At 49.1% G+C, this 25181-nt stretch overlaps 1 protein-coding gene, 2 long non-coding RNA genes and 1 pseudogene across 6 annotated transcripts; 2 read left to right on the top strand and 2 right to left on the bottom strand.

Annotated features, from left to right (window-relative positions):
• Positions 1-11393: 11393 nt before the first annotated feature.
• LOC146760208 (zinc finger CCCH domain-containing protein 11A-like) lies at positions 11394-13230 on the top strand. Its single transcript, XM_085550719.1, has 4 exons — positions 11394-11520; positions 12051-12251; positions 12492-12608; positions 13100-13230. The coding sequence occupies exons 2-4, from the start codon at positions 12167-12169 to the stop codon at positions 13213-13215; spliced, it is 318 nt and encodes a 105-aa protein (XP_085406845.1). The 5' UTR covers positions 11394-11520; positions 12051-12166; the 3' UTR covers positions 13216-13230.
• On the bottom strand, positions 12641-16810 carry LOC146760207 (uncharacterized). Its single transcript, XR_014947322.1, has 2 exons — positions 16478-16810; positions 12641-15308 (listed from the first exon to the last, which is right to left on the bottom strand). It is a non-coding gene; the product is annotated as an uncharacterized LOC146760207 (long non-coding RNA).
• A 1626-nt stretch (positions 16811-18436) lies between these two features.
• LOC146760206 (negative elongation factor E-like) lies at positions 18437-20845 on the bottom strand (annotated as a pseudogene). Its single transcript, XR_014947308.1, has 8 exons — positions 20642-20845; positions 20339-20411; positions 19968-20114; positions 19431-19505; positions 19297-19331; positions 18800-18854; positions 18623-18725; positions 18437-18535 (listed from the first exon to the last, which is right to left on the bottom strand). The product of XR_014947308.1 is annotated as a negative elongation factor E-like (transcript).
• On the top strand, positions 20841-24346 carry LOC146760205 (uncharacterized). Of its 3 annotated transcripts, XR_014947318.1 has the most exons (6): positions 20841-20949; positions 21168-21271; positions 22592-22770; positions 22944-23133; positions 23207-23314; positions 23431-24346. It is a non-coding gene; the product is annotated as an uncharacterized LOC146760205 (long non-coding RNA). The 3 variants fall into 3 exon arrangements; XR_014947317.1 differs by lacking the exons at positions 20841-20949; positions 21168-21271 and having other exon boundaries at positions 21842-22770; XR_014947319.1 differs by lacking the exons at positions 20841-20949; positions 21168-21271 and having other exon boundaries at positions 22610-22770; positions 22861-23133.
• The last annotated feature ends 835 nt before the right edge of the window (positions 24347-25181 follow it).

The following is a 25181-nucleotide window of genomic DNA, read 5'->3' as shown; positions in this document are numbered from 1 at the left end:
AGCACCGGTTTTGGTCAATGTCTCCTTGGTTAATGTCTCCAGTGCAGCCAGTGATTTGACGTCAGCACTGGGCAGCGGCTGCTGGTAATGGCACATGAGACTGCGCTGCTCCCAATGTGCCTGAAGGTCCGAACTGGGAATCCAGCCTTCATGCCGGACTGATAGTTCGTGAGCGGGGGAGACCTTGTTCCTGGATAATCCCCCAGTGGTGGACATTCAGAACGATTCTGCACTGCCAATATGTTTTTGTCTTCTTATTTGGTTATGGAGTGTGACATTATAATGCACACTGGACAGAACTGGATTGCCACGAAGATTCTGTACAACAGTGTTACATTGAACTTGGAAAAGTTGTAACTCCATTGTGTACTGTGCTGTTATCTTGTACTTGAATGCACTGTTCTCTACAAGTTGACTAAGTGTTGCCATACAGCATTTCACAATTGTTAGGCAGATTGCTGTTGTGTGCTTTCAGGATTGTAGGCACTACAGCTGCATCACTTTGGCATGCTATTATGACAGCTTAATTGGTTTTCGCATATGTTTAATGTTTGATTCATTTGCGGAATAGCCTTAAATGTGCGAATCACCTTTGGAGTAACAGGGAGTATGTGGGAGAACCTTTACAGGGGCTGGAGATGATAAAGAGGGGGGAGATGTTGGGTATCGGGCAGGTGGTGCCTGCGTGCACCAGGGCTGGAGTCAGGGAGGTCACGGGTATCTGATAGGGGCGATCACCTGCACCATTAAATAGGGTTTGTGGCATGGCATTAAACTGGTACTTTCGGCGTTACACACTGTGTGTTCTGGTTAGCATTTGGGCTGCTGTGCTAACAGATGTGTCTGGGGTTATCTTGTTTTAAAATGGAAGGGCTCGTAAGGAGCAGAGGGATGTGAGGTATTTCTAGTCCGCTTCATGCTCCCGATTCTAGAACCCTTCCAATTGTGAGGAGAACAGAAGTGCTGAGCTGTGTGCGTGTTCCACGGTGCAGAGTCCAGTGGCAGTTGGTGCCCGGTGTCTGTGCTGAGCAGCATTGAGGTCTTTAGGAACGTAGGAATCTGCCAATCTGTTGTGAAGGTACTAAAGGTAAAAAGGCAGCATTTCTATCAGTATTGGAGGAGGGAAGGAAACTTTATCCTTAACTGCTGTTTTTGTTCCCTTTGTCATGCAGTCAGTCCAGCAACTAACTTGAGAACCCGACTTCACCTCTCTTTAGTTTAGATTTGGGAAAATTCCCTGAAAAAAAAACATTTTTTTTTTTGAAAATTCACTAGTGTTTGTGTGAGTAAAAGGTTCCAGCCTTTCCTTACTGACTGTAGGAAATGCTTAGCACAGAAAAGTGCAGCACTTTAATGAAAGAGTTCCGAATCACTTGAATTTGATCTTCTGTCTGTCCTGGTTGTAGGTTTTACTGCATTTGATACCTTAAAAAAAAAAAAACACCAACAAAACAAACCTAAAATACCAAAATATTTGATTTTTACATCAGAAAAGAAAAAAAAACAACCCAAACCCTTGTTGTGGCTGAGCAGAACGTGCTGCAGCTCCATGCAGTGCTGAGTTACAGTATTCAGGCACATGTGTGTGGATTTGTGTATCGATACGCACTGGCATGCTTTTGCTGTACAGGTAACAAAGACAGGGTGAGGTTTTAGTGTTTTCTTCATAGGTGAAGAAACCTTGAAGACCAGAAATTCCAACTTACAGAATTTGACATTGGCAAAGTGAGGAGGAAAATTCTTCCTACCCCGTTATTCTTAATTGACGGATTCAGTGTTGGTTCAGCCTACAGGAGAAGTGAACTGCAAGGCTTGGAAGATCGCTGTCTTTTCTGAGGTTGTCCAGGTGGGTGAGCTTGACGACCTGCAGCGGTCAGACAAATGTGCTGGGGTAACTCACTGCTGTCACTCGTGGTGTTGAAGGAGGGGCTCCATTGGAGGGCTTGCCGTGCAGCCCAGGGGCTCCGTGCTGAGTCAGGGCGATGTTACTAGAGTTTGACCAGTGTTGAGGAGGGCAATGTTTTGAAACAACTGCTCCTGAGAGACTGATAGAATGAAGAGAAGAAAGCTGGGAAGATGATAGATAGGTGCACAGCTCAACTTCATGTGCTTCTGATATTTCAGGTTTTTTTTGCATGCTCAGCTTCTCTTTGCTTTTGTGGCCTTTGCCTTGCAGGTTGTTTTCCTGAATTTAAGCTTTTACTGGGTGAATGTTGTGTAGGGGGGGATTTCTTTGTTCACCCAGTAGCCAGTTGGATGGGCAACTGGTGACTCAGCATTTATCTGTGTGGGTTTTCAGCCTTGCCTGCCATCTTTGTGCAGTGGTTGTAAGGTTAGGATCAAAGTTTTAAATTGATCCTTTTTTTCCTGTAGCTACTCTGCCGAGTCCACCAGGGTCTGCAGGTGACGATCCGAGGGCAGCTCAGATAACAGTGCAGCAGAGCAAGCTTTCCGTGCAGTCCGATCCCTCTCCACAGTCGATGGAACTGATGGAAGTGGAAAACTCAGAGAATGTCCCAAGCCCGACACATCCTCCCGTTGTCATCAATTCTGCAGATGATGACAAAGGTGATGGTGAGTGTGGTTGATTTCCTGGTTCTCTAGTAGTTACTCTATTCACTTAGGCTGCTTCTATGGGTTTACCAGGTAAGTGTAGCTGTTTAAATAAAGAACCCATCTGTAGTCACTTACATTTGTACTTAAGAATATTAACTGTGGGCTGAAGTGTCATTGTATGAGCTACATAAATGTGGGAAATCTGATTGAATTCCTACCACGTAACTGAAGAGGCTGATTTTTTCTTTCCTTGTACAGACCAGCTTTCTAAGACGGGAGAAGAAATAAAAACACCTGTCCAGCAACCAGCTAAGGAAAACCATCATGGATTGCGGATCGTTTCCATTAGGAAATCTAATGCTGATACAAAACAAGGTATTCCAGGATTAATCAGAAGCACTTGCCAATTAACTCCAAAGCAATTTATTGTACAAACACAACATTACATAGGGTTGCTGAATGGACTCAGCTATTTCCATGATCTTGTTCCTACCTCGTAACTTCATGTGCCTTTCAGATTAGGAAGGTAAACTCCTTTGTTTAGAGCATTAGAGCACGACGAGGCCACAGCATGGAGTTTAAGTGCCTGTATGTGCATCTTTTCCACCAGTGGTGAAAGCCACATTTGCTGAGAGAGGAATCTAATGTCATGTGGATGGGATAAAGTAAGGGATAAAGCCTACTTTTAATATCCAGAAGGATGAAAGGAGGGCAGCAGACAGACATCAGGTCCATGGTGCTCTTAGCTGTGGGGAGAGCTGACAGGGTTTGTTCTGCATGCTTCTGAGCAGGAGGCAGTTTGCAGAGCTGTGGTCCTCAGCGTGTGCCTCTGTCCTTCAGTCTCATTCACTGCTCTGTGTTCCCAGATGACAGTCTGAATTTTGGAATAAAAACACTTGAAGAAATCAGACTGAAGAAACAAAAGGATAAAACCGAACAACAAAGTGGTGAGTTCATATGCCCTACTTTGTTATCCTTCTGATAATACTCAGATAGCTGGCACTGTGTTGGGGAATAGAGCTGTGCAGTGGTTGTTGCACATTGGACAGCAGTGAGTAACAAATGCGCTTTGGTCTTTGTGACGGTTCTGTCAGGTTTGTTTTTGTTGTTGGCAGTGGCTTTTCTTTTTCTTGTTGTAAACACTGTCTGTTTGTTCACTTGGATCAGAAGGACCTTCAGGAGCTCCTGCTCATCTGCTCCAATCTCAGACTGTTCCTGTGCCTAAGAAGGAGAATGTGCGGACACTGGTCAGAACTGTGACGGTGTCTGCAAAGCAGGGTAATGATGAGTACCTTTGTTTTCATTTGGTGGCTCCTAAGTGGAATGGATAAATTACAATTGGGACTTACCCTGAGTGCATTACAGTTGCAATATTATTTTCTGTCAGGGCTGTCAAAGTGGTGTCTTTTGGGTGTCTTTGCTTTGGGTGGGAAATGAGCTCACAGGTCAGTAATTCTGTTGGTTTCTGTCAAATAAGCACTTTGTTTTTCTTTGTTTTAGGGGAGGAGCCTGTGATTCAATTGAATATTGCTGATAAACCTGGAAAACAGGAATCCTCTGTAGGTAAGGGCTGCTTGTGAGCTGCTGTTTGGCTGCCTCCACGTAAATGGGAGGGCACTGCTGAAGCAGGAGGGAGGAAAGTGTGTCGTGGGTCTGTGATGACTCCAAGTGGCACACAAGTGTAGCAGCTGGAAGGTGAATTTGAGAACATACACTTGGAGAAACCAAAGTTTGTGGTTGACTTGTAAAAATCTTTCTCCAAAGGAATTATCTTAGGAATGTTGTTGTTTTCTCTCTGTAGCTGATGTCAGTGGCCTTCCGCTGAAACGCAGCCTCGCAGAAAGGCTGGGGAAGAAGATCAAGATTGACAGAGCACCAAGGAGAGGTAAATGGTCATTGGTGTTTGCTGCACAGATTCTCTAGGCTTTCTGCTTATTCTTTCTCAGGAGCGTTGTTGTTGGGAACACGTATATTCTGTAATATTATGACAAATCTGCAAACTTAAGCTCTCGTTGGACTCTCATTTAATCATTATGCTTCTCCTTTCTTGATGATGGCAGAGAACGGTGCCAAGCCAGCAGGGGAGATCCATGTCAAGACTCTGGAAGAGATCCGTCTTGAGAGAGCGAATCAGCGAGGAGAAACCCCAGCTGCCCCCCAGGCAGAAGGGTGCTGTAAGGTGGAGGATCCCAGCTCCAGGGTGAGGCCTTCCCCTGCAGTTCGCATCAAAACCTACTCGGAAGCCCTGGCTGAAAGGAAACACAAAGGACTGGAGGAAGAGAAGCAAAAAGTAGAAGAGCTTCTTACTGACAAGAGAGCTGAGGGTAAATGCAAGAACAAGAGAATTTTCCTTCCACCTGGGCCGGGTAACGTGAAACTGGAAGAGCCACGGCGTAAAATCAAGAGATTGGAAAAAATTCATATTAAAACTTTGGAAGAAATCAAGCAGGAGAAAGCCCTGCGGATGCAGCAGGTCGCAAAGCCAGCAGGTAAGGAGGAGCTTCACTGTCTGCTTTGCCGAAGTGCTTCCCCTGTCAAGCAAATGGAGTTTGCTTAGAATTGCCTGGGCTGTTTCTTACAACATGCAAAGGCAGGAAGTGCCAGGATGTCCATCCATGTGTTTTTCCATTGAATCCGTGGTGTCTGCCTGCTTCATTCTGGAAAATTCATTCGCTGTGAGGTTTTGTAATTCAGTTTCTCTTGTACATTTTTTTTTTTCTGCCATGTTTTTGGTGTGGCATGTTCTGTGTGTTGATGCCAAGGTTGCCTTCATCTTTGGCGTGTGTTGCTTAGTTAGATATGTAAATGTATTTGAAAAGCATGGATTGACTCCTCAACATGGGGGCCAACCTCTGTCAGAAAGGTCAGGGGGGTGAATTATTCATTGGGGAGGTGAAAGGCTTTGTGATGAGACAGCATGTGAAGGAGGGAAGAGCTTGGATACTGCATGGACTGCGTGATGCCGCCTCTGTCTGTGCTTTGTTATTGAATGTGAGGAAATAAGCGCATGGAGGAAACACTGGTACTCAGGTTTCTTTCTATGCTTGCTGTTGACCAAATGATTTTCTTTTTCCTTGTTTTAAAGCACCTGGAAGAGAAGAGAAAAAGACTGTGGAATGGAGCAGGGCTGCTCCCAAAGCTGTCTCTGCACCCGCAGAGGTGAGTCCCTTCTGAAGATGGACACATTGACACAATTTCTTCACATGTTCTCATGTCTCACTGCTCACCATGTGCCACCATCATGAGCGCATTCCTACCTTCCTGCCTTTGGTGAAGAGCTGCAGCCATGTTTCACAATCCTGGTACTTTCAATGGCTTTCCCAGTCAGCTTTGCACACCTCAAACTCAGAATTGATCTGATTGTATCTGGCAGTGAGGCAGTAACCCTGCTGGCACCAGGTACAACTTGTGAGGTTAACGTGGGGGGCACTGGATACAAAAAGGCCACGACGGCTTCGTGTTCAGGGAAATCAGACTGTGGGTGGATGTTGTGTAGGGGAACAGGAATGACTTTCTGTTGCTCAAATAGAATGTGGTAGGTAACAACTCCAGTACTGTGCTGATTTAAATGAGCTTGCTTTGTTAATTGCACACGTTTGAAACAGTGTTTTCACAGCAAAGCATGGATCTTGCTATATGCAGGCATTTATGAAAGGGTCAGTGACCCAAGTGACAGGAATGTACTGTTCCAGGTGCAGCCGTTTTTGCAATATCTCCAATCTGATTTCCTTCATACACTCCCCCTGGTGTTTGTTCTGATTTTGCACTTACTTTATTTCTTTTTAGCCCTGGGATCAGAGTACACCAGATTCTAGAGCTCAAGCAAAGAGCCTTGAGGGGGCAATAAAGGAGAAGCTGCAGCTGAGACAACCGGAGAAGCTGAAGAAGGAAGTGGCTGCTGTGCCGGCTGCTGCTAAAGAAACAGTCAAAGGTAAAAGTGCAGAGCTTAGCAGTCCTGAATGCACCCTTCATGGTCAGCTTATCAGCTTGCAAAGGCCTAAGTGAAATCTCAGCACGGTGGGAAACAGCATTGCCAGGGAAACCATCAGCCCAACCTCAGGAGCAGAGAACTATGAATGAGTGTTGAGTGTGAGGTGGTCCTCGGAAGTAAAGGGACCTGAGTGCTCATGGTGGGTGCGTGCCTTTGCCTAGTGCTAGAAAGGGAAATGCTTATTTTCTTAGTTCACTTGTGTTCCTTCCAGCCAGACTTCAGCTTGAGAACGAGGGACAGACAGTGGCACTGAGCTGCAGACTTACCTGTGTGATAAACCCCTGGATGTATTTTGTGGGTCTGTTGTGGCTTGCACAGCGTCTGGTTGCACACTCTTGTCTGTAGCTCCTGCTTTTTCCTTTCTCTAGAGGGACCATGTATTGCTTTCTCCTGCTGTATGGCTGTTTCCCTTGTCTGGGTTATAATATGGTGTAGCTGTGCAGTTTCTTTGTTCCTTTGGTTGGACTGTTGGTATGAAGCACTTACTGTGGAAGATACTGCTGAGATTTGTGGAAAGAGGAATGTAATTTTGCTGGCCAGATGTATTTAACTGTGGAGAAGAGCTGTGGGAATGACAGGGCAACCTGGACTCCTCTCAAGGCACAATTGTACCAGCTCTCTCTTCTTCCTGTAGCCAAGGGCAACGTGTGTGAGAAGCCTTGGGATGGCAAAGCCAGCAGCCCCATAAAGCGAGCAAGGAAGAGGAAGGCTGCTGAGATCTCTCCCTCTGCTGTGGCAGCTGTGAATCCTCAGAGAAGTACTGAAGAAGAGGAGCCTCCAGCTAAAAAAGCTAAAATAGCAGCTTTGGTAAGGAGGGGAGGAAGTGTCAGTTCTGTCCTGGTCAGGCTGATACTGAGATACAACTGCTGCAGAAAGTGTGGAGAACTGAAATGTTCTGCAGGTTTCCTTTCAAAGCAATCGCTGTGTGCTGGATGCTGGATGAATGGCAGTGTGTGCACAATGCTCTACAGCCCTGTGATTCCTTCGTGGTGTGAAGGAATTTGTCCATTATTGTTGCATTGTTAAAAAGACCTGAGGTGCTCTGAAGCCTTCACGTGGTTGTTAATGTCCTTCAGGAGCCCCTTGGCCCCCGTGTTGGGTTAAGGCTCAGCAGTGCTGAAGGAGAAGCGCTGCAGAGGAAGGATCTCCTGAGCAATTATTGACTTTGTCTTCCTTCTTCCCAGACTGCTGGTCCAGCCCAGCCTGAGGTCAGCCTGCTCACCAAGGCTGTAGAAGAAGATGACTTTGAAAAGTTCATCTCAGAAATCTTAGCAGGGGAACTGGAAGCCAAGTGCAACGTGTGTGAGAAGCCTTGGGATGGCAAAGCCAGCAGCCCCATAAAGAGAGCAAGGAAGCGGAAGGCTGCTGAGATCTCTCCTTCTGCTCTGGCAGCTGTGAATCCTCAGAGAAGCACTGAAGAAGAGGAGCCTCCAGCTAAAAAAGCTAAAATAGCAGCTTTGGTAAGGAGGGGAGGAAGCGTCAGTGGTGTCCTGGTCAGGCTTACTGTTAACGTCCTTCAGGAGCCCCTTGGCCCCCATGTTGGGTTAAGGCTCAGCAGTGCTGAAGGAGAAGCGCTGCAGAGGAAGGATCTCCTGAGCAATCACTGACTTTGTCTTCCTTCTTTCCAGACTGCTGCTCCAGCCCTGCCAGAGGTCAGCCTGCTCACCAAGGCTGTAGAAGAAGATGACATCGAAAAGTTCATCTCGGAATTCTTAAAGGAAATGGAAGGACAATATGACTTGGAGCTGGAGAAGGACGTGGATGAACTCCATCTTGAACTTTCTGAGATGATTGATAGTATATCTGAGTAGTCTTGTAGTATATATATATAAATAAATATTTTAAAAGGCTTCACAATGAGTCTTAAAGCACAGCTGAACTGGTAAAAGATTGGCAGACTACATTCCATTGTCCTGAGTTTTCCTGCTGGTCAGAGTTGAGGTCCTGTGCATCCATTCCCTGCTCCTGGTTGGCTCCTTTCAGCAGCAAGAGGACAAAGCAGTTCTGTGACAGCCCAGAAGGACGTCCATCTGTGTGCTGCAGTGCCTGGCAATTGATCTCCTGATCCAGTGACGCTCTGAAGGCTTCAACCTCAAGCTCCTTCCTTCCTCCTCCCTTGGCCATGCTCAGCGTTGGGTGCAGCTGGAAGATTCTTCGGTGCTCCCATTTCTTGGGCAGTCCCTATGTCTAGCTAGGAGTTCTGCCAGCTCTTGAGTTTTTTTGGTGAATGCTTTTGTTTTTGACTTGAATCCTTTAAGGCAACTTAATGACAGTGTGGGGGTGGGAGGGAGCAGAATTATTCTGGTGTTTTGGACCAAATGTGCCACTAAGGATGGGGGTGCTCCCTGCCTTCCAGTTATCAGCAGTGATGCAGCAGCAGTGTGAGAAGCGGGAGCTGCACGCCGCAGCTGCGTTATTCCCCCCTTTCCCTTTTTCTGGACTTAATAAGCCTCCCTGCTTATTAAGTGGATAATGCAGAGAGGTCTGGCTGATGAAGCTTCTCACTGTGTCAGTCGGTCAGCATTAGAGAAAGCCAGCATGGAGCTCTGTGAGCTTGTGCAGGGGACGAAGAGGCGCAGAAGCTGCTACCCGCCCTTGGTGCTCATAGAAAGTTAACTGAATCGGCCAAGGAGGAGCGGGAGTTATGGCTAACCTGTTTCCTGCAGGGGTGAACCCCAGAGGTTTGAGACCAAATGAGGTTTGGCAGATGGATGTCACAGACTTCCCAGAGTTTGGGTGTTTCCGTCACTTGCATGTCACAACTGACACATGCAGTGGTTTTCTCTGGGCTGTGGCACAATCTGGACAGACCGCCATGCATTACATAAAAGCGTTGTGCATGGCCATCGCTGTCATGGGTGTACCTCATGAGTTAAAGACTGACAATGACCCAGCATATAGAAATGCATGTTTTGGACGCTGGTGCACAGCTTGGGGCATTAAGCATATCTTCAGCATTCCCGGCAGCAGCACCTGACAGGCTATTATGGAGTGTGCACATCAGACCTTGAAGGGGCGTCTTCGTGCGCTTAAAGAGGGGGGAGGGCTGGAGGGGCCTGAGCTGTGCCCACACGCTCTCCTCCTGCGTGAGAGAATCGGATGGGAGACCATCAGCTGACCGAATGGACACCAATAGGTCAGGTCCTGATCAGACCCGACGGAGGGCCATGGCTCCCAGACCCTATGCCACTCCTCGTCATGGGCAGGGGATACGCCTGTGTCGGGACCCCAAGTGGGCCCTGCTGGCTGCCGGCACGTTGGGTTAAGCCGGCACCAAACAACGAGCCATCCTGCGCACCGTGAGGATCCGAACATCTCAGCACCGGTTTTGGTCAATGTCTCCTTGGTTAATGTCTCCAGAGCAGCCAGTGATTTGACGTCAGCACTGGGCAGCGGCTGCTGGTAACGGCACATGAGACTGCGTTGCTCCCAATGTGCCTGAAGGTCTGAACTGGGAATCCAGCCTTCATGCCGGACTGATAGTTCGTGAGCGGGGGAGACCTTGTTCCTGGATAATCCCCCAGCGGTCGACATTCAGAACGATTCTGCACAGCCAATATGTTTTTGTCTTATTTGGTTATGGAGTGTGACATTATAATGCACACTGGACAGAACTGGATTGCCACGAAGATTCTGTACAATAGTGTTACCTTGAACTTGGAAAAGTTGTAACTCCATTGTGTATTGTGCTGTTATCTTGAACTTGAGTGCACTGTTCTCTACAAGTTGACTAAGTGTTGCCATACAGCATTTCACAATTGTTAGGCAGATTGCTGTTGTGTGCTTTCAGGATTGTAGGCACTACAGCTGCATCACTTTGGTATGTTATTATGACAGCTTAATTGTTTTTCGCATATGTTTAATGTTTGATTCATTTGCGGAATAGCCTTAAATGTGCGAATCACCTTTGGAGTAACAGGGAGTACGCGGGGGAACCTTTACAGGGGCTGCAGATGATAAAGACGGGGGAGATGTTGGGTATTGGGCAGGTGGTGCCTGCGTGCACCAGGGCTGGAGTCAGGGAGGTCAAAAGTATCTGATGGGGTGGTTCTAGATTCTAGAACCCTTCCAATTGTGAGAACAGAAGTGCTGAGCTGTGTGCGTGTTCCACGGTGCAGAGTCCAGTGGCAGTTGGTGCCCGGTGTCTGTGCTGAGCAGCATTGAGGTCTTTAGGATCGTAGGAATCTGCCAGAGAGGAATCTCTTGTGAAGGTACTAAAGGTAAAAAGGCAGCATTTCTATCAGTATTATAGGAGGGAAGGAAACTTTGTCCTTAACTGCTGTTTTTGTTCCCTTTGTCATGCAGTCAGTCCAGCAACTAACTTGAGAACCCGACTCCTCTCTTTAGTTTAGATTTGGGAAAATTCCCTGAAAAAGAAAAATATTTTTTGGAAAATTCACTAGTGTTTGTGTGAGTAAAAGGTTCCAGCCTTTCCTTACTGACTGTAGGAAATGCTTAGCACAGAAAAGTGCAGCACTTTAATGAAAGAGTTCCGAATCACTTGAATTTGAGCTTCTGTCTGTCCTGGTTGTAGGTTTTACTGCATTTGATACCTTAAAAAAGAAAAAACCAACAAAACAAACCTAAAATACCAAAATATTTGATTTTTACATCAGAAAAGAAAAAAAAACCAACCCAAACCCTTGTTGTGGCTGAGCAGAACGTGCTGCAGCTCCATGCAGTGCTGAGTTACAGTATACAGGCACATGTTTGTGGATTTGTGTATCGATACGCACTGTCATGCTTTTGCTGTACAGGTAACAAAGACAGGGGAAGGTTTTAGTGTTTTCTTCATAGGTGAAGAAACCTTGAAGACCAGAAATTCCAACTTACAGAATTTGACATAGGCAAAGTGAGGAGGAAAATTCTTCCTACCCCGTTATTCTTAATTGACGGATTCAGTGTTGGTTCAGCCTACAGGAGAAGTGAACTGCAAGGCTTGGAAGATCGCTGTCTTTGCTGAGGTTGTCCAGGTGGGTGAGCTTGAAGACCTGCAGCGGTCAGACAAATGTGTTCGGGTTACTCACTGCTGTCACTCGTGGTGTTGAAGGAGGGGCTCCATTGGAGGGCTTGCAGCCGTGCAGCCCAGGGGCTCCGTGCTGAGTCAGGGTGATGTTACTAGAGTTTGACCAGTGTTGAGGAGGGCAATGTTTTGAAACAACTGCTCCTGAGAGACTGATTGAATGAAGAGAAGAAAGCTGGGAAGATGATAGATAGGAGCACAGCTCAACTTTGTGTGCTTCTGATATTTCAGTTTTTTCTTGCATGCTCAGCTTCTTTTTGCTCCTGTGGCCTTTGCCTTCCAGGTTGTTTTCCTGAATTTAAGCTTTTACTGGGTGAATGTTGTGTAGGGGGGGGTTTCTTTGTTCACCCAGTAGCCAGTTGGATGGGCAACTGGAGACTCAGCATTTATCTGTGTGGGTTTTCAGCCTTGCCTGCCATCTTTGTGCAGTGGTTGTAAGGTTAGGATCAAAGTTTTAAATTGATCCTTTTCTTCCTGTAGCTACTCTGCCGAGTCCACCAGAGTCTGCAGGTGACGATCCGAGGGCAGCTCAGATAACAGTGCAGCAGAGCAAGCTTTCTGTGCACTCCGATCCCTTTCCACAGTCATTGGAAGTGATGGAAGTGGAAAGCTCAGAGAATGTCCCAAGCCCGACACATCCTCCCGTTGTCATCAATTCTGCACATAGTGACAAATGTGATGGTGAGTGTGGTTGATTTCCTGCTTCTCTAGTAGGTACTCTATTCACTTAGGCTGCTTCTATGGGTTTACCAGGTAAGTGTAGCTGTTTAAATAAAGAACCCATCTGTAGTCACTTCCATTTGTACGTAAGAATATAAACTGTGGGCTGAAGTGTCATTGTATGAGCTACATAAATGTTAGAAATCTGATTGAATTCCTACCGCATAACTGAAGAGACTGATTTTTTCTTTCCTTGTACAGACCAGCTTTCTAAGACGGGAGAAGAAATAAAAACACCAGTCCAGCAACCAGCTGAAGAAAACCATCATGGATCGCGGATCATTTCCATCAGGAAATCTAATGCTGATACCAAACAAGGTATTCCAGGATTAATCAGAAGCACTTGCCAATTAACTCCAAAGCAATTTATTGTACAAACACAACAGAACATAGGGTTGCTGAATGGACTCGGCTATTTCCATGATCTTGTTCCTACCTCGTAACTTCATGTGCCTTTCAGATTAGGAAGGTAAACTCCTTTGTTTACAGCATTAGAGCAAGATGAGGCCACAGCATGGAGTTTAAGTGCCTGTATGTGCATTTTTTCAACCAGTGGTGAAAGCCACATTTGCTGATAGAGGAATCTAATGTCATATGGATGGGATAAAGTAAGGGATAAAGCCTACTTTTAATATCCAGAAGGATGAAAGGAGGGCAGCAGACAGACATCAGGTCCATGGTGCTCTTAGCTGTGGGGAGAGCTGACAGGGTTTGTTCTGCATGCTTCTGAGCAGGAGGCAGTTTGCAGAGCTGTGGTTCTCAGCGTGTGCCTCTGTCCTTCAGTCTCATTCACTGCTCTGTGTTCCCAGATAACAGTCTGAATTTTGGAATAAAAACACTTGAAGAAATCAGACTGAAGAAACAAAAGGATAAAACCAAACAACAAAGTGGTGAGTTCATATGCCCTACTTTGTTATCCTTCTGATAATACTCAGATAGCTGGCACTGTGTTGGGGAATAGAGCTGTGCAGTGGTTGTTGCACATTGGACAGTAGTGAGTAACAAATGCGCTTTGGTCTTTGTGACGGTTCTGTCAGGTTTGTTTTTGTTGTTGGCAGTGGCTTTTCTTTTTCCTGTTGTAAACACTGTCTGTTTGTTCACTTGGATCAGAAGGACCTTCAGGAGCTCCTGCTCATCTGCTCCAATCTCAGACTGTTCCTGTGCCTAAGAAGGAGAATGTGCGGACACTGGTCAGAACTGTGACGCTGTCTGCAAAGCAGGGTAATGATGAGTACCTTTGTTTGCATTTGGTGGCTCCTAAGTGGAATGGATAAATTACAATTGGGACTTACCCTGAGTGCATTACAGTTGCAATATTATTTTCTGTCAGGGCTGTCAAAGTGGTGTCTTTGTTTTGGGTGGGAAATGAGCTCACAGGTCAGTAATTCTGTTGGTTTCTGTCAAATAAGCACTTTGTTTTTCTTTGTTTTAGGGGAGGTGCCTGTGATTCGACTGAATATTGCTGATAAACCTGGAAAACAGGAATCCTCTGTAGGTAAGGGCTGCTTGTGAGCTGCTGTTTGGCTGCCTCCACGTAAATGGGAGGGCACTGCTGAAGCAGGAGGGAGGAAAGTGTGTCGTGGGTCTGTGATGACGCCAAGTGGCACACAAGTGTAGCAGCTGGAAGGTGAATTTGAGAACATACACTTGGAGAAACCAAAGTTTGTGGTTGACTTGTAAAAATCTTTCTCCAAAGGAATTATCTTAGGAATGTTGTTGTTTTCTCTCTGTAGCTGATGTCAGTGGCCTTCCGCTGAAACACAGCCTCGCAGAAAGGCTGGGGAAGAATACCAAGATTGACAGAGCACCAAGGAGAGGTAAATGGTCATTGGTGTTTGCTGCACAGATTCTCTAGGCTTTCTGCTTATTCTTTCTCAGGAGCGTTGTTGTTGGGAACACGTATATTCTGTAATATTATGACAAATCTGGAAACTTAAGCTCTCGTTGGACTCTCATTTAATCATTATGCTTCTCCTTTCTTGATGATGGCAGAGAACGGTGCCAAGCCAGCAGGGGAGATCCATGTCAAGACTCTGGAAGAGATCCGTCTTGAAAGAGCGAATCAGCGAGGAGAAACCCCAGCTGCCCCCCAGGCAGAAGGGTGCTGTAAGGTGGAGGATCCCAGCTCCAGGGTGAGGCCTTGTCCTGCACTTCACATTAAAACCTACTCGGAAGCCCTGGCTGAAAGGAAACACAAAGGACTGGAGGAAGAGAAGCAAAAAGTAGAAGAGCTTCTTACTGACAAGAGAGCTGAGGGTAAATGCAAGAACAAGAGAATTTTCCTTCCACCTGGGCCGGGTAACGTGAAACTGGAAGAGCCACGGCGTAAAATCAAGAGATTGGAAGAAATTCATATAAAAACTTTGGAAGAAATCAAGCAGGAGAAAGCCCTGCGGATGCAGCAGGTCGCAAAGCCAGCAGGTAAGGAGGTGCTTCACTGTCTGCTCTGCCGAAGTGCTTCCCCTGTCAAGCAAATGGAGTTTACTTAGAATTGCCTGGGCTGTTTCTTACAACATGCAAAGGCAGGAAGTGCCAGGATGTCCATCCATGTGTTTTTCCATTGAATCCGTGGTGTCTGCCTGCTTCATTCTGGAAAATTCATTCGCTGTGAGGTTTTGTAGTTCAGTTTCTCTTGTACATTTTTTTTTCTGCCATGTTTTTGGTGTGGCATGTTCTGTGTGTTGATGCCAGGGTTGCCTTCATCTTTGGCGTGTGTTGCTTAGTTCGATATGTAAGTGTATTTGAAAAGCATGGATTGACTCCTCAACATGGGGGCCAACCTCTGTCAGAAAGGTCAGGGGGGTGAATTATTCATTGGGGAGGTGAAAGGCTTTGTGATGAGACAGCATGTGAAGGAGGGAAGAGCTTGGATACTGCATGGACTGCGTGATGCCGCCTCTGTCTGTGCTTTGTTATTGAATGTGAGGAAATAAGCGCATGGAGGAAACACTGGCACTCAGGTTTCTTTCTATGCTTGCTGTTGACCAAGTGATTTTCTTTTTCCTTGTTTTAAAGCACCTGGAAGAGAAGAGAAAAAGACTGTGGAATGGAGTAGGGCTGCTCCCAAAGCTGTCTCTGCACCCGCAGAGGTGAGTCCCTTCTGAAGAGGGACACATTGACACAATTTCTTCACATGTTCTCATGTCTCAGTGCTCACCATGTGCCACCATCATGAGTGCATTCCTACCTTCCTGCCTTTGGTGAAGAGCTGCAGCCATGTTTCACAATCCTGGTACTTTCAATGGCTTTCCCAGTCAGCTTTGCACACCTCAAACTCAGAATTGATCTGATTGTATCTGGCAGTGAGGCAGTAACCCTGCTGGCACCAGGTACAACTTGTGAGGTTAACGTGGGGGGCACTGGATACAAAAAGGCCACGACGGCTTCGTGTTCAGGGAAATCAGACTGTGGGTGGATGTTGTGTAGGGGAACAGGAATGACTTTCTGTTGCTCAGATAGAATGTGGTAGGTAACAACTCCAGTACTGTGCTGATTTAAATGAGCTTGCTTTGTTATTTGCACACGTTTGAAACAGTGTTTTCACAGCAAAGCATGGATCTTGCTATATGCAGGCATTTATGAAAGGGTCAGTGACCCAAGTGACAGGAATGTACTGTTCCAGGTGCAGCCGTTTTTGCAATATCTCCAATGTGATTTCCTTCATACACTCCCCCTGGTGTTTGTTCTGATTTTGCACTTACTTTATTTCTTTTTAGCCCTGGGATCAGAGTGCACCAGATTCTAGAGCTCAAGCAAAGAGCCTTGAGGGGGCAATAAAGGAGAAGCTGCAGCTGAGACAACCAAAGAAGCTGAAGAAGGAAGTGGCTGCTGTGCCGGCTGCTGCTAAAGAAACAGTCAAAGGTAAAAGTGCAGAGCTTAGCAGTTCTGAATCCACCCTTCATGGTCAGCTTATCAGCTTGCAAAGGCCTAAGTGAAATCTCAGCACGGTGGGCAACAGCATTGCCAGGGAAACCATCAGCCCAACCTCAGGAGCAGAGAACTATGAATGAGTGTTGAGTGTGAGGTGGTCCTCGGAAGTAAAGGGACCTGAGTGCTGATGGTGGGTGCGCGCCTTTGCTTAGTGCTAGAAAGGGAAATGCTTATTTTCTTAGTTCACTTGTGTTCCTTCCAGCCAGACTTCAGCTTGAGAACGAGGGACAGACAGTGGCACCGAGCTGCAGACTTACCTGTGTGATAAACCCCTGGATGTATTTTGTGGGTCTGTTGTGGCTTGCACAGCGTCTGGTTGCACACTCTTGTCTGTAGCTCCTGCTTTTTCCTTTCTCTAGAGGGACCATGTCTTGCTTTCTCCTGCTGTATGGCTGTTTCCCTTGTCTGGGTTATAATATGGTGTAGCTGTGCAGTTTCTTTGTTCCTTTGGTCGGACTGTTGGTATGCAGCACTTACTGTGGAAGATATTGCTGAGATTTGTGGAAAGAGCAATGTAATTTTGCTGGCCAGATGTATTTAACTGTGGAGAAGAGCTGTGGGAATGACAGGACAACCTGGACTCCTCTCAAGGCACAATTGTACCAGCTCTCTCTTCTTCCTGTAGCCAAGGGCAACGTGTGTGTGAAGCCTTGGGATGGCAAAGCCAGCACCCCCACAAAGCGAGCAAGGAAGCGGAAGGCTGCTGAGTTCTCTACTTCTGCTGTGGCAGCTGTGAATCCTCCGAGAAGCACTGAAGAAGAGGAGCCTCCAGCTAAAAAAGCTAAAATAGCAGCTTTGGTAAGGAGGGGAGGAAGCGTCAGTGGTGTCCTGGTCAGGCTTACTGTTAACGTTCTTCAGGAGCCCCTGGGCCCACATGTTGGGTTAAGGCTCAGCAGTGCTGAAGGAGAAGTGCTGCAGAGGAAGGATCTCCTGAGCAATCATTGACTTTGTCTTCCTTCTTTCCAGACTGCTGCTCCAGCCCTGCCGGAGGGCAGCCTGCTCACCAAGGCTGTAGAAGAAGATGACCTCGAAAAGTTCATCTCGGAATTCTTAGAGGAAATGGATGGACAATATGACTTGGAGCTGGAGAAGGACGTGGATGAACTCCATCTTGAACTTTCTGAGATGATTGATAGTATATCTGAGTAGTCTTGTAGTATATATATATAAATAAATATTTTAAAAGGCTTCACAATGAGTCTTAAAGCACAGCTGAACTGGTAAAAGATTGGCAGACTACATTCCATTGTCCTGAGTTTTCCTGCTGGTCAGAGTTGAGGTCCTGTGCATCCATTCCCTGCTCCTGGTTGGCTCCTTTCAGCAGCAAGAGGACAAAGCAGTTCTGTGACAGCCCAGAAGGACGTCCATCTGTGTGCTGCAGTGCCTGGCAATTGATTCAGTGATGCTGCGAAGGCTTCAACCTCAAGCTCCTTCCTTCCTCCTCCCTTGGCCATGCTCAGCGTTGGGTGCAGCTGGAAGCTTCTTCGGTGCTCCCATTTCTTGGGCAGTCCCTATGTCTACCATGGAGTTCTGCCAGCTCTTGAGTTTTGTTGGTGTATGCTTTTGTTTTTGACTTGAATCCTTTAAGATAACTTAATGACAGTGTGGGGGTGGGAGGGAGCAGCATTATTCTGGTGTTTTGGACCAAATTTGCCACCAAGGATGGGGGGTGCTCCCTGCCTTCCACTTATCAGCAGTGATGCAGCGCAGTGTGAGAAGCGGGAGCTGCACGCCGCAGCTGCGTTATTCCCCCCTTTCCCTTTTTCTGGACTTCCAGTGCTGTTTGCTGGCAGAGCGCGGTGCTGTGCTGATGATTTCTGGAAGCCAACACGTGTGCGCTTCGCTTGTCTCAGTTCAGAGTGCAGCCATCCCAGTCCTGCTGTGGGCACAGTGCAGCCCTGGCCCTGCTGGAGGACGCTATTCGCTATTTTCAGTTGCTATTGGCCGTGGCACATTCCATGCAGTGTGAATCTCTCTATCAGACATAACTGTATCAGTGGAATTGTGGGGGCTGGGAGGGAGGACACAGTGCTGCTGAGAGCAGGGCCAGGCAGCCCAGCATGCTCAGCACCACAGCCAGGTGAGGCTGGCAGTTCAGTTACAGGTGTGTGTGCAGCTGGTCACCACTCAGCCTCCCCCATTGCAGCTCCCCGTGTCCCACAGTTCCCCCATCCCTGTTCTCACACTGTCCCATTGTCACCCTGCCACACCACTGCTGTGTGCACTAAACCTTTATTGCCCCCCGAAGAGGTCCTCATTGTACACCACCTGCGCCCGCTTGTCGCGGTGTGAGCCCTTGGCACTGTTCTTCACGGCTGTTGGGGCACAGGATGGGGGCAGGCACTCCGCACTGCTGGCACCCCCACACCGTCCCTGTGCCCCCCCAGAGCCCCCCAGCTCACCCAGGGATCCCCACAGTGATTTCCCAGTGGCGGCATCGAGCAGCGGCTGCTTGCGGGCGATGCTGACACGGAGCTGCATGTCCTGCACCACGGCGCCATTCAGCTGTGGGGTTGGGAGAGGGGTCAGCACTTGGGAGCAGCCCTTGTATCCGCCCATGGCTCCCACACAGCACCCACCTCGGCCATGGCCTGGTCAGCTGATTCCATCTTCTCGTAGGTGACAAAGGCACAGCTGTGGGGGGGTGAGGTCAGCACAGCTTCCACCCCATTCAGCACCACCCCACAACAGATGCACCCACACATCACTGACCCACCCACAGCTTTCTGCACGCCCCCTGCCCCTCTGCCCATCCCATCTCCTTTAGCCCATTCCCCAATTAATGGGGCCCACCCATGACCACACCCACCCGCATTAGCTTTGCCCCAGCCACACCCAATCCCATCCCCCACCCCCACCATTGACTCCATGACCACACCCACACCCATTAGCCCCGCCCCCTGCCCTTTAGCCCTGCCCACTTGCGCGGGCTGTCGTCGAAACTGTGGTTAAAAAATGGGGGGAGCAAAATAAACAAAGAGAGGGGGCTCAAATATAGGGGGAGAAGAAAATAAAGGGATAGGAACCACAAATAATGAGGTGGGGGCAATAAAGAATGGGAGGGGGTGGCACTCACCTCTCATAGAGTGATTTTCTCTGGGGTCGCCGTGACTGCAGGGGTGTGGGAGGTTACAATGGGATCCCCATGTTGGGGATCCTGCCCCCCCTCCACCTCCTTTAATAACTGTGCCTCCCTGCCCCCCGCAGTACCTCAGGGGTGTCATCATCAGCTGAAACGCTGCGCTGGAAAGGCTGGAAGGTGGGGGCTGGGCCCTTCTCAGGATCCTGGGAGGAGTATTAAGAATAAAGAGGTAAAGGAAGAGGGGTAACTGGGGGAATTTTGAGCGGGTTTGAGAAAAATGGAGAGGTTGGGTAGGATTAGGGCAAGCTCAGGGGTTGTTAGGCTATTTGGGGTGGGATCTGGCTGGAAATAAAGGGAATGTAAGACAAAATGGAGGTGATATGAGGTGGCTTGGGAGGATTTGGATAGTTTTTGAGTGTTTTGTGGCATTTTAGGGCCTTTCTGCTGTATTTGTGGCGTTCTGGGGGCTATTTTTCAGGAATTCTTAGTGAGATCTGGGATTTTTTATGGAATTTGTGGCATTTTGGAGGAGTTTTTGTGGAACCGTGATGTTTTAGGGATGTTTCTGTAAGATTTGGGGTGAGCTCCATGGGTCTGTGTGGGGCTCTAGGGGCACTTCGGCTCTAGGGGGGCTTTTTGGAGGGGTTCACCTTCACACCCCTCACCTTCAGCTTCCCATCCAAGTGTGCGGGACCGTTTGAAGCCTGAGTTCTTGGTCTCAGCCTTGATGGCACTGATGGCTCCGGATTTCACCAGCAGCTTGGCCTGCTCCGTGGCCGTGGCAGTGTCCACAGGGGGTTGGTCCAACATGGCTGCAATGTGTGTGTCTTTATGGGGGGTGAGGGGGAATACAACCTCACCCCTCCCCAAATAAAAACAACCCCCAACCCCCCAACACCCTCAAAATACCATTAATCCCACATTAACCCCACATTAACCACACTTCCCTCCACCGCATCCCCCCCCCTGCATCCCTATGGCCTTGCTAGGCCCCAAGCTTCCCCCCTCCCCTTTGGGCCCCCCCACCCCGACTCACAGCGCTTGATGCCCCCCTGACTGCCGGGCCCGGTGTTACTCTGCTGCTTCTTTAGTGCCAGCAGCGCCTTTTTCTGCGGGGAAATGGCATTCAGGTCAATGGGGGGGGGGGGATAGGGTTAGGGTAGGGTTAGGGTAGGGTTAGGGTAGGGTTAGGATGGGGTTAGGGTTAGGGTTAGGGTTAGGGTTAGGGTTAAGGTTAGGGTTAGGGATAGGGATAGGGATAGGATTAGGATTAGGATTAGCGTTATGGGGCGAGGCAATGAGGGGAGGTTGGGTGTCCCGGGGTGTTCCAGGCCGAAACCTTCTTGCGTAGCTTGGCGAAAGGCTTCTGCAGGGCCTCCTCCTCCTCCGTCAGACCCGGCGGCAGCCTCAACATGGCGGGGAATGGGGGATCCCTGTGGGCCGCTCTGTGGAGATACGGGAGCCCCACAGGCCGCGGGGTGCTCGGTCTCCTTGGCAACGGCAGTAGTGCTCAGCTGCAGCACTTCCGCTCGGCAGCCGGAAGTTCCGGTCAGCAGCCGGAAGTTCCGCTCTGAGCTGGGGGCAGGAGGGGGAACGCTTCCGGGATCAGCGTCCGGCGGAGCTGCGTGATGGAGCTGGAGCGGATCGGTGGGGATGGGGGCTATAATGAAGGGGGGGGGGCTGGAGGGGGGTCTGTAATGGGGAAGGGAGGGTTGTAATGGGGAGGGGGCGGGTCTGTGGGCCCTGTGGGGGTTGTGAGGACCTGTGGGGCCTGTGTATGGGCCTCTGTGGGGCCTGGAGGGGCTGCACTGTTCTATGGGGCTCTGATTCTCCTCTGTGTTATTTTGCCCTTTCTCCCCCCATAGCGCTGCCCCCCCCCGGCCCGCTGCACCTCCCCCTGGCGCTGTTGGAGTTGGGCTGTGCCGGTCGCTATGAACTCCTGCCGGGTCCCGCCTCGCCCCGCAGCACGGTGAGATCCTGCCGACCCCCCCGACCCCATCTGAGCCCCATAAAGGACGTTGTGGGTCCGCCTCCCCATGGACCCCCGTAACCCCTCAGAGCCTGTGACCACCTCAGACTTCACCCAATTGACCCCTCCCCACACCCCCAGATCCTACTAACCGTTCCCAAGGGACCCTCCTGATCCCTCTTCCAGACCATTGCTGCCTGGAAGAAGGGAGTGGACTCCAAAGTGTGAGCCCAGAGTGTCTGCAGAAACTGAGGGATTTTTCTTCATGAAAGCAATACTTTAGAAGTGCGTTCATTTCAGAAATGTGGACAAATGCTTCTATTGTCTCAACCTTCTCTCTTGGCCCTCAGCACAATGGTGCGCTGCCTTTCCAACCCCTCATGGCTCTGCTAGGTGCCAAGTGCTGTGCTTTAAGTCTGTTGTACGATGAGTGGCAGCAGAGACTTTCCAAGTGAGATACTTCATGCTGTTGATAAACAACAACAAATACAGCTGGGTAAATGTGTTCATCTTCCTCTAGCATGTAAGTGTTGCGGTAGCTGGTATCAGGGTACCATCCCGTTCTCTGCCATCCACGATGTTGTGGGAAGCTGTGGAGGAACTGCTCAAATGTATTCTCTCTAAGAGAGCGGAGCAGATATCTGCTAAATGCATATCCGAGCCGGTAAAATGGGCTCATATGAGTGGACACCTTCAGGAGGTGGCACTGATGTTCACTGTAGCCAAATGGCGAGAAATAGTTGACCATATGTGGGATTTTGTTATCTCCAAAAATAAGGAATACAAAATAAATACATTGAAGAATGTCAAGGGTCAGTAAGTAATAATGCCCCTAGTGATACTCCAGCACATTTGTCCTCTAGAACTGGTTCTATTTGACATGCAACTTCATACAGTTCAGTGATCAATTATTAGCCCAAAGGCATGGTTATGAGCATCCTAAAAGCATTTGTTGCACAAATTTTAAAAATCAATATATCAGAGTATATGAAAGTTGAAGACTTTTCCTAACTAGTTACAGGTGAACGCAATGGGACCCTCGTGGATTTATTTCCAGGTTGCAGAAACTTAGGTTGCAGAGCAAACGTGTTTGTTCTTTTTAGTAGGTTTAACAGTAATGTTGTTATGCTGTGTTTGACTTGTCTCTTTCTTCACTTCTAGAGTATTGTCAATCGAGGCCTTGATTGAGTTATAATGGTTATGTTATTAATATAAGTAGTGTTGTTATTCTATAGGCAGTAGCTTGCTAATTAATAAAAAAGGGGGGGTCGCCGCGTTCCGACCCTGCAGAGCTCCACTCCATGCGGTACTTTGAAACAGGGATGACGGATCCCGGCCCCGGACTGCCCTGGTTCTTTGAAGTGGGGTACGTGGATGGCGAAATCTTCGTGCACTACAACCTGGTTATGCTGAGAGATGGAAACATTACCTGGAGGAAACCTGTGTGCAGTGGCTGCGGAGACATGTAGAGAACGGGAAGGCAGAGCTGGGGAGGACAGGTGAGGGGGAGGCTGCGGTGTGAGGCTGCAGGTGGGGCGGGGGCTCAGTGTGGGGAGCTCAGCCCGGCCCTCACTGCCGCCCACCTTCAGAGCAACCTGAGGTGTGAGTGTGGGGGAAGAAGGCCGACGGGATCCTGACCTTGTCCTGCCACGCTCACGGCTTCTACCCACAGCCCATCACCGTCAGCTGGGTGAAGGACAGCGTGGTGCTGGGCCAGGACACCCACTCGGGGGACATCGTGCCCAACAGCTACGGCACCTACCACACCTGAGTCACCATCGACGCGCTGCCAGGGGACGGGGACAAGTACCAGTGCTGCGTGGAGCACGCCAGCCTGCCCCAGCCCAGCCTCTACTCATGGGGTGAGTGAGGGGACGTGGGGCTGGGGGGCTCTGGGCTGCCCCTTCCCCTGCTGACAGCCCTGCCTTCCTCCAGAGCGGTCACAGTCCAGCCTGGTGCCCAACGTGGTGGGGGTGGTTGTCGCCGTTGTGGCCATTGCCATCATGGCTGGCGTTGGATTCATCATCTACAGACGCCATGCAGGTAAAAGTGGAGGGGTGTAGGAGGACAGTGGGGGCTGTGGGGGATTTGAGGCTCCCTCAGGAGCCCTCAGCCTGGCTGTGATGTGAACCTGTGCTGATGCATCTCTCTGTCTGCAGGGAAGAAGGAGAAAGGCTACAATGCGACGCCCAGTGAGTGATGAGGGCAGCGCTGTCCCCCACCTCTGCCCGGTGCCAGGGCAGCATTGGGGTCCCTGCTTTCTCCCAGGGTTCACCTTCCTGGTGTTCGGAGCTGCTCCATGCCCCACAGCAAGAACAGGGCTGGGGCTCATGGCTGTGAGAGTCCTTCCTTGTTTTCTTGCTCCAAGCTTGCTTCCTGAGGTGTTTCCTGTGAGAAGACTCTCAATGATTTATTGAAGTGGCAAGTAATGGGTGCTACTGTGTGACAATCAATATCACTTTGTGGGTATTTGAATATTTGAAAGCACCTTCCCTCAGAGCTGTTTGCCTCCAGAAGAGTGCTCAGGACTGTTTATGAGCGGAAGATCTGGCCCGGGACTAAATAGCTCCAGCTTGGTGTGGGAAAACTGGGTAATGAAGACATCGTGCCCTGTGAAAAACAGGATGCGGATGGGTATCCCTGCTCCCTCTTATCTGCTGGCAAGGCTCAGAAGATGGGAACAAAGGAATTTCTGCTAAGATCCCAGAGCCAGAAGCTTCCATTCCAAGGAGAGCTGACTCAACTACTTTGGATTTGAGCTGTCACTCCAAAGCGAGCTGACTTGACCACTTTGGACATATAAATAAGTTGGTGCTACCATTGGAAATTGTCATCGTGGTCACCATTAACAGAACAACGCCTGACGACCCACCACTACTGAAGACCAATGACTGAACTACAAACCTCGATGGATCCATGGTGGTGAATATCTCCCTCTTGCTTCCTACAGAGACTCCCTGCTTCTATTTCATCTTTTTACTGCATTCCCTTCCCCATCACCCTACACCATAATAGCGTCCGTCCTCCCCTTCCCCATCTCCCTAATAATGTCTTGTAATAAACTGGTCGGACCAATGTTTGAACCGTTGTTTCTTAATCTCACACCAGGTATACGTATATCAAAGAACCTTGCCTCCCTCCTACAACCTGGGCTGAGACAATGGCTGTTCTTACCTTACAGGCCAGGAAGGTGGAACCAGCAACTCGAGCACAGCTGCGGTGTGGGGCTGGGGGTTGGAAGGGGTCCCTGTGCTCCTTGTGCTCCTTGTGGTGCTGCACCAGGGCTGGGCTGGGACTCTGCAGGGAGCTGAGGGTTGGGATGTGGACGTGGCCCTATGGGACACCATCTCTTCTTCTTCACACAGGAAGTAACCAAACCCTCTAAGTGCTGTGCTTCAGCCTGCAAGGGGCCAACTGGCCACACGAGCATTTGGGGTCGGTGATGAACACAGCCCCATCCCCTCTACCTCTCACATCTCCCTCTGCTTCCTATGCTGTTATGCTTTGCCTGTGCTGCTTCTTGTGAAATACAGTGTTGGGCTGTTCTGTGCTCAGCCTGCCTGCATTCTGCTCTGTGCCGTGCTTGGTTTTGGGGTGGATGAGGGGACCTCCCCCCATCCCTCCTCCCCCCACCCCACACTCTTTGCCCATTGCTCCATTTCACACTGCTGCTCTCCTCCTCCCCTTTGCACTCCCTGTGCTATCTGCACCGCTTTGGCATGAAGACGTGACTGGAAAGTTCATCCAGTATTGGGCTGAGCTGTGCTTCCCCCCCATAACCCACAGTGCTGCCACAGCCACATTCTGAGGGCAGACACCCAGCTTCCATAACCAACCATGCACTGAGGCTGAGCTGCCCACACCCCACATCCCAAACTGCTCCTCTACAAAACATCTCCACTTTATTCCA

Source organism: Coturnix japonica, chromosome 6 (assembly GCF_054131305.1).
Source record: "Coturnix japonica strain WE chromosome 6, WE-NBRP24, whole genome shotgun sequence".
In the NCBI taxonomy this organism is placed as follows: Eukaryota; Metazoa; Chordata; class Aves; order Galliformes; family Phasianidae; genus Coturnix; species Coturnix japonica.
Note: the sequence above shows the minus strand (reverse complement) of the source record. Positions and strands in the feature narration are given on the sequence as shown.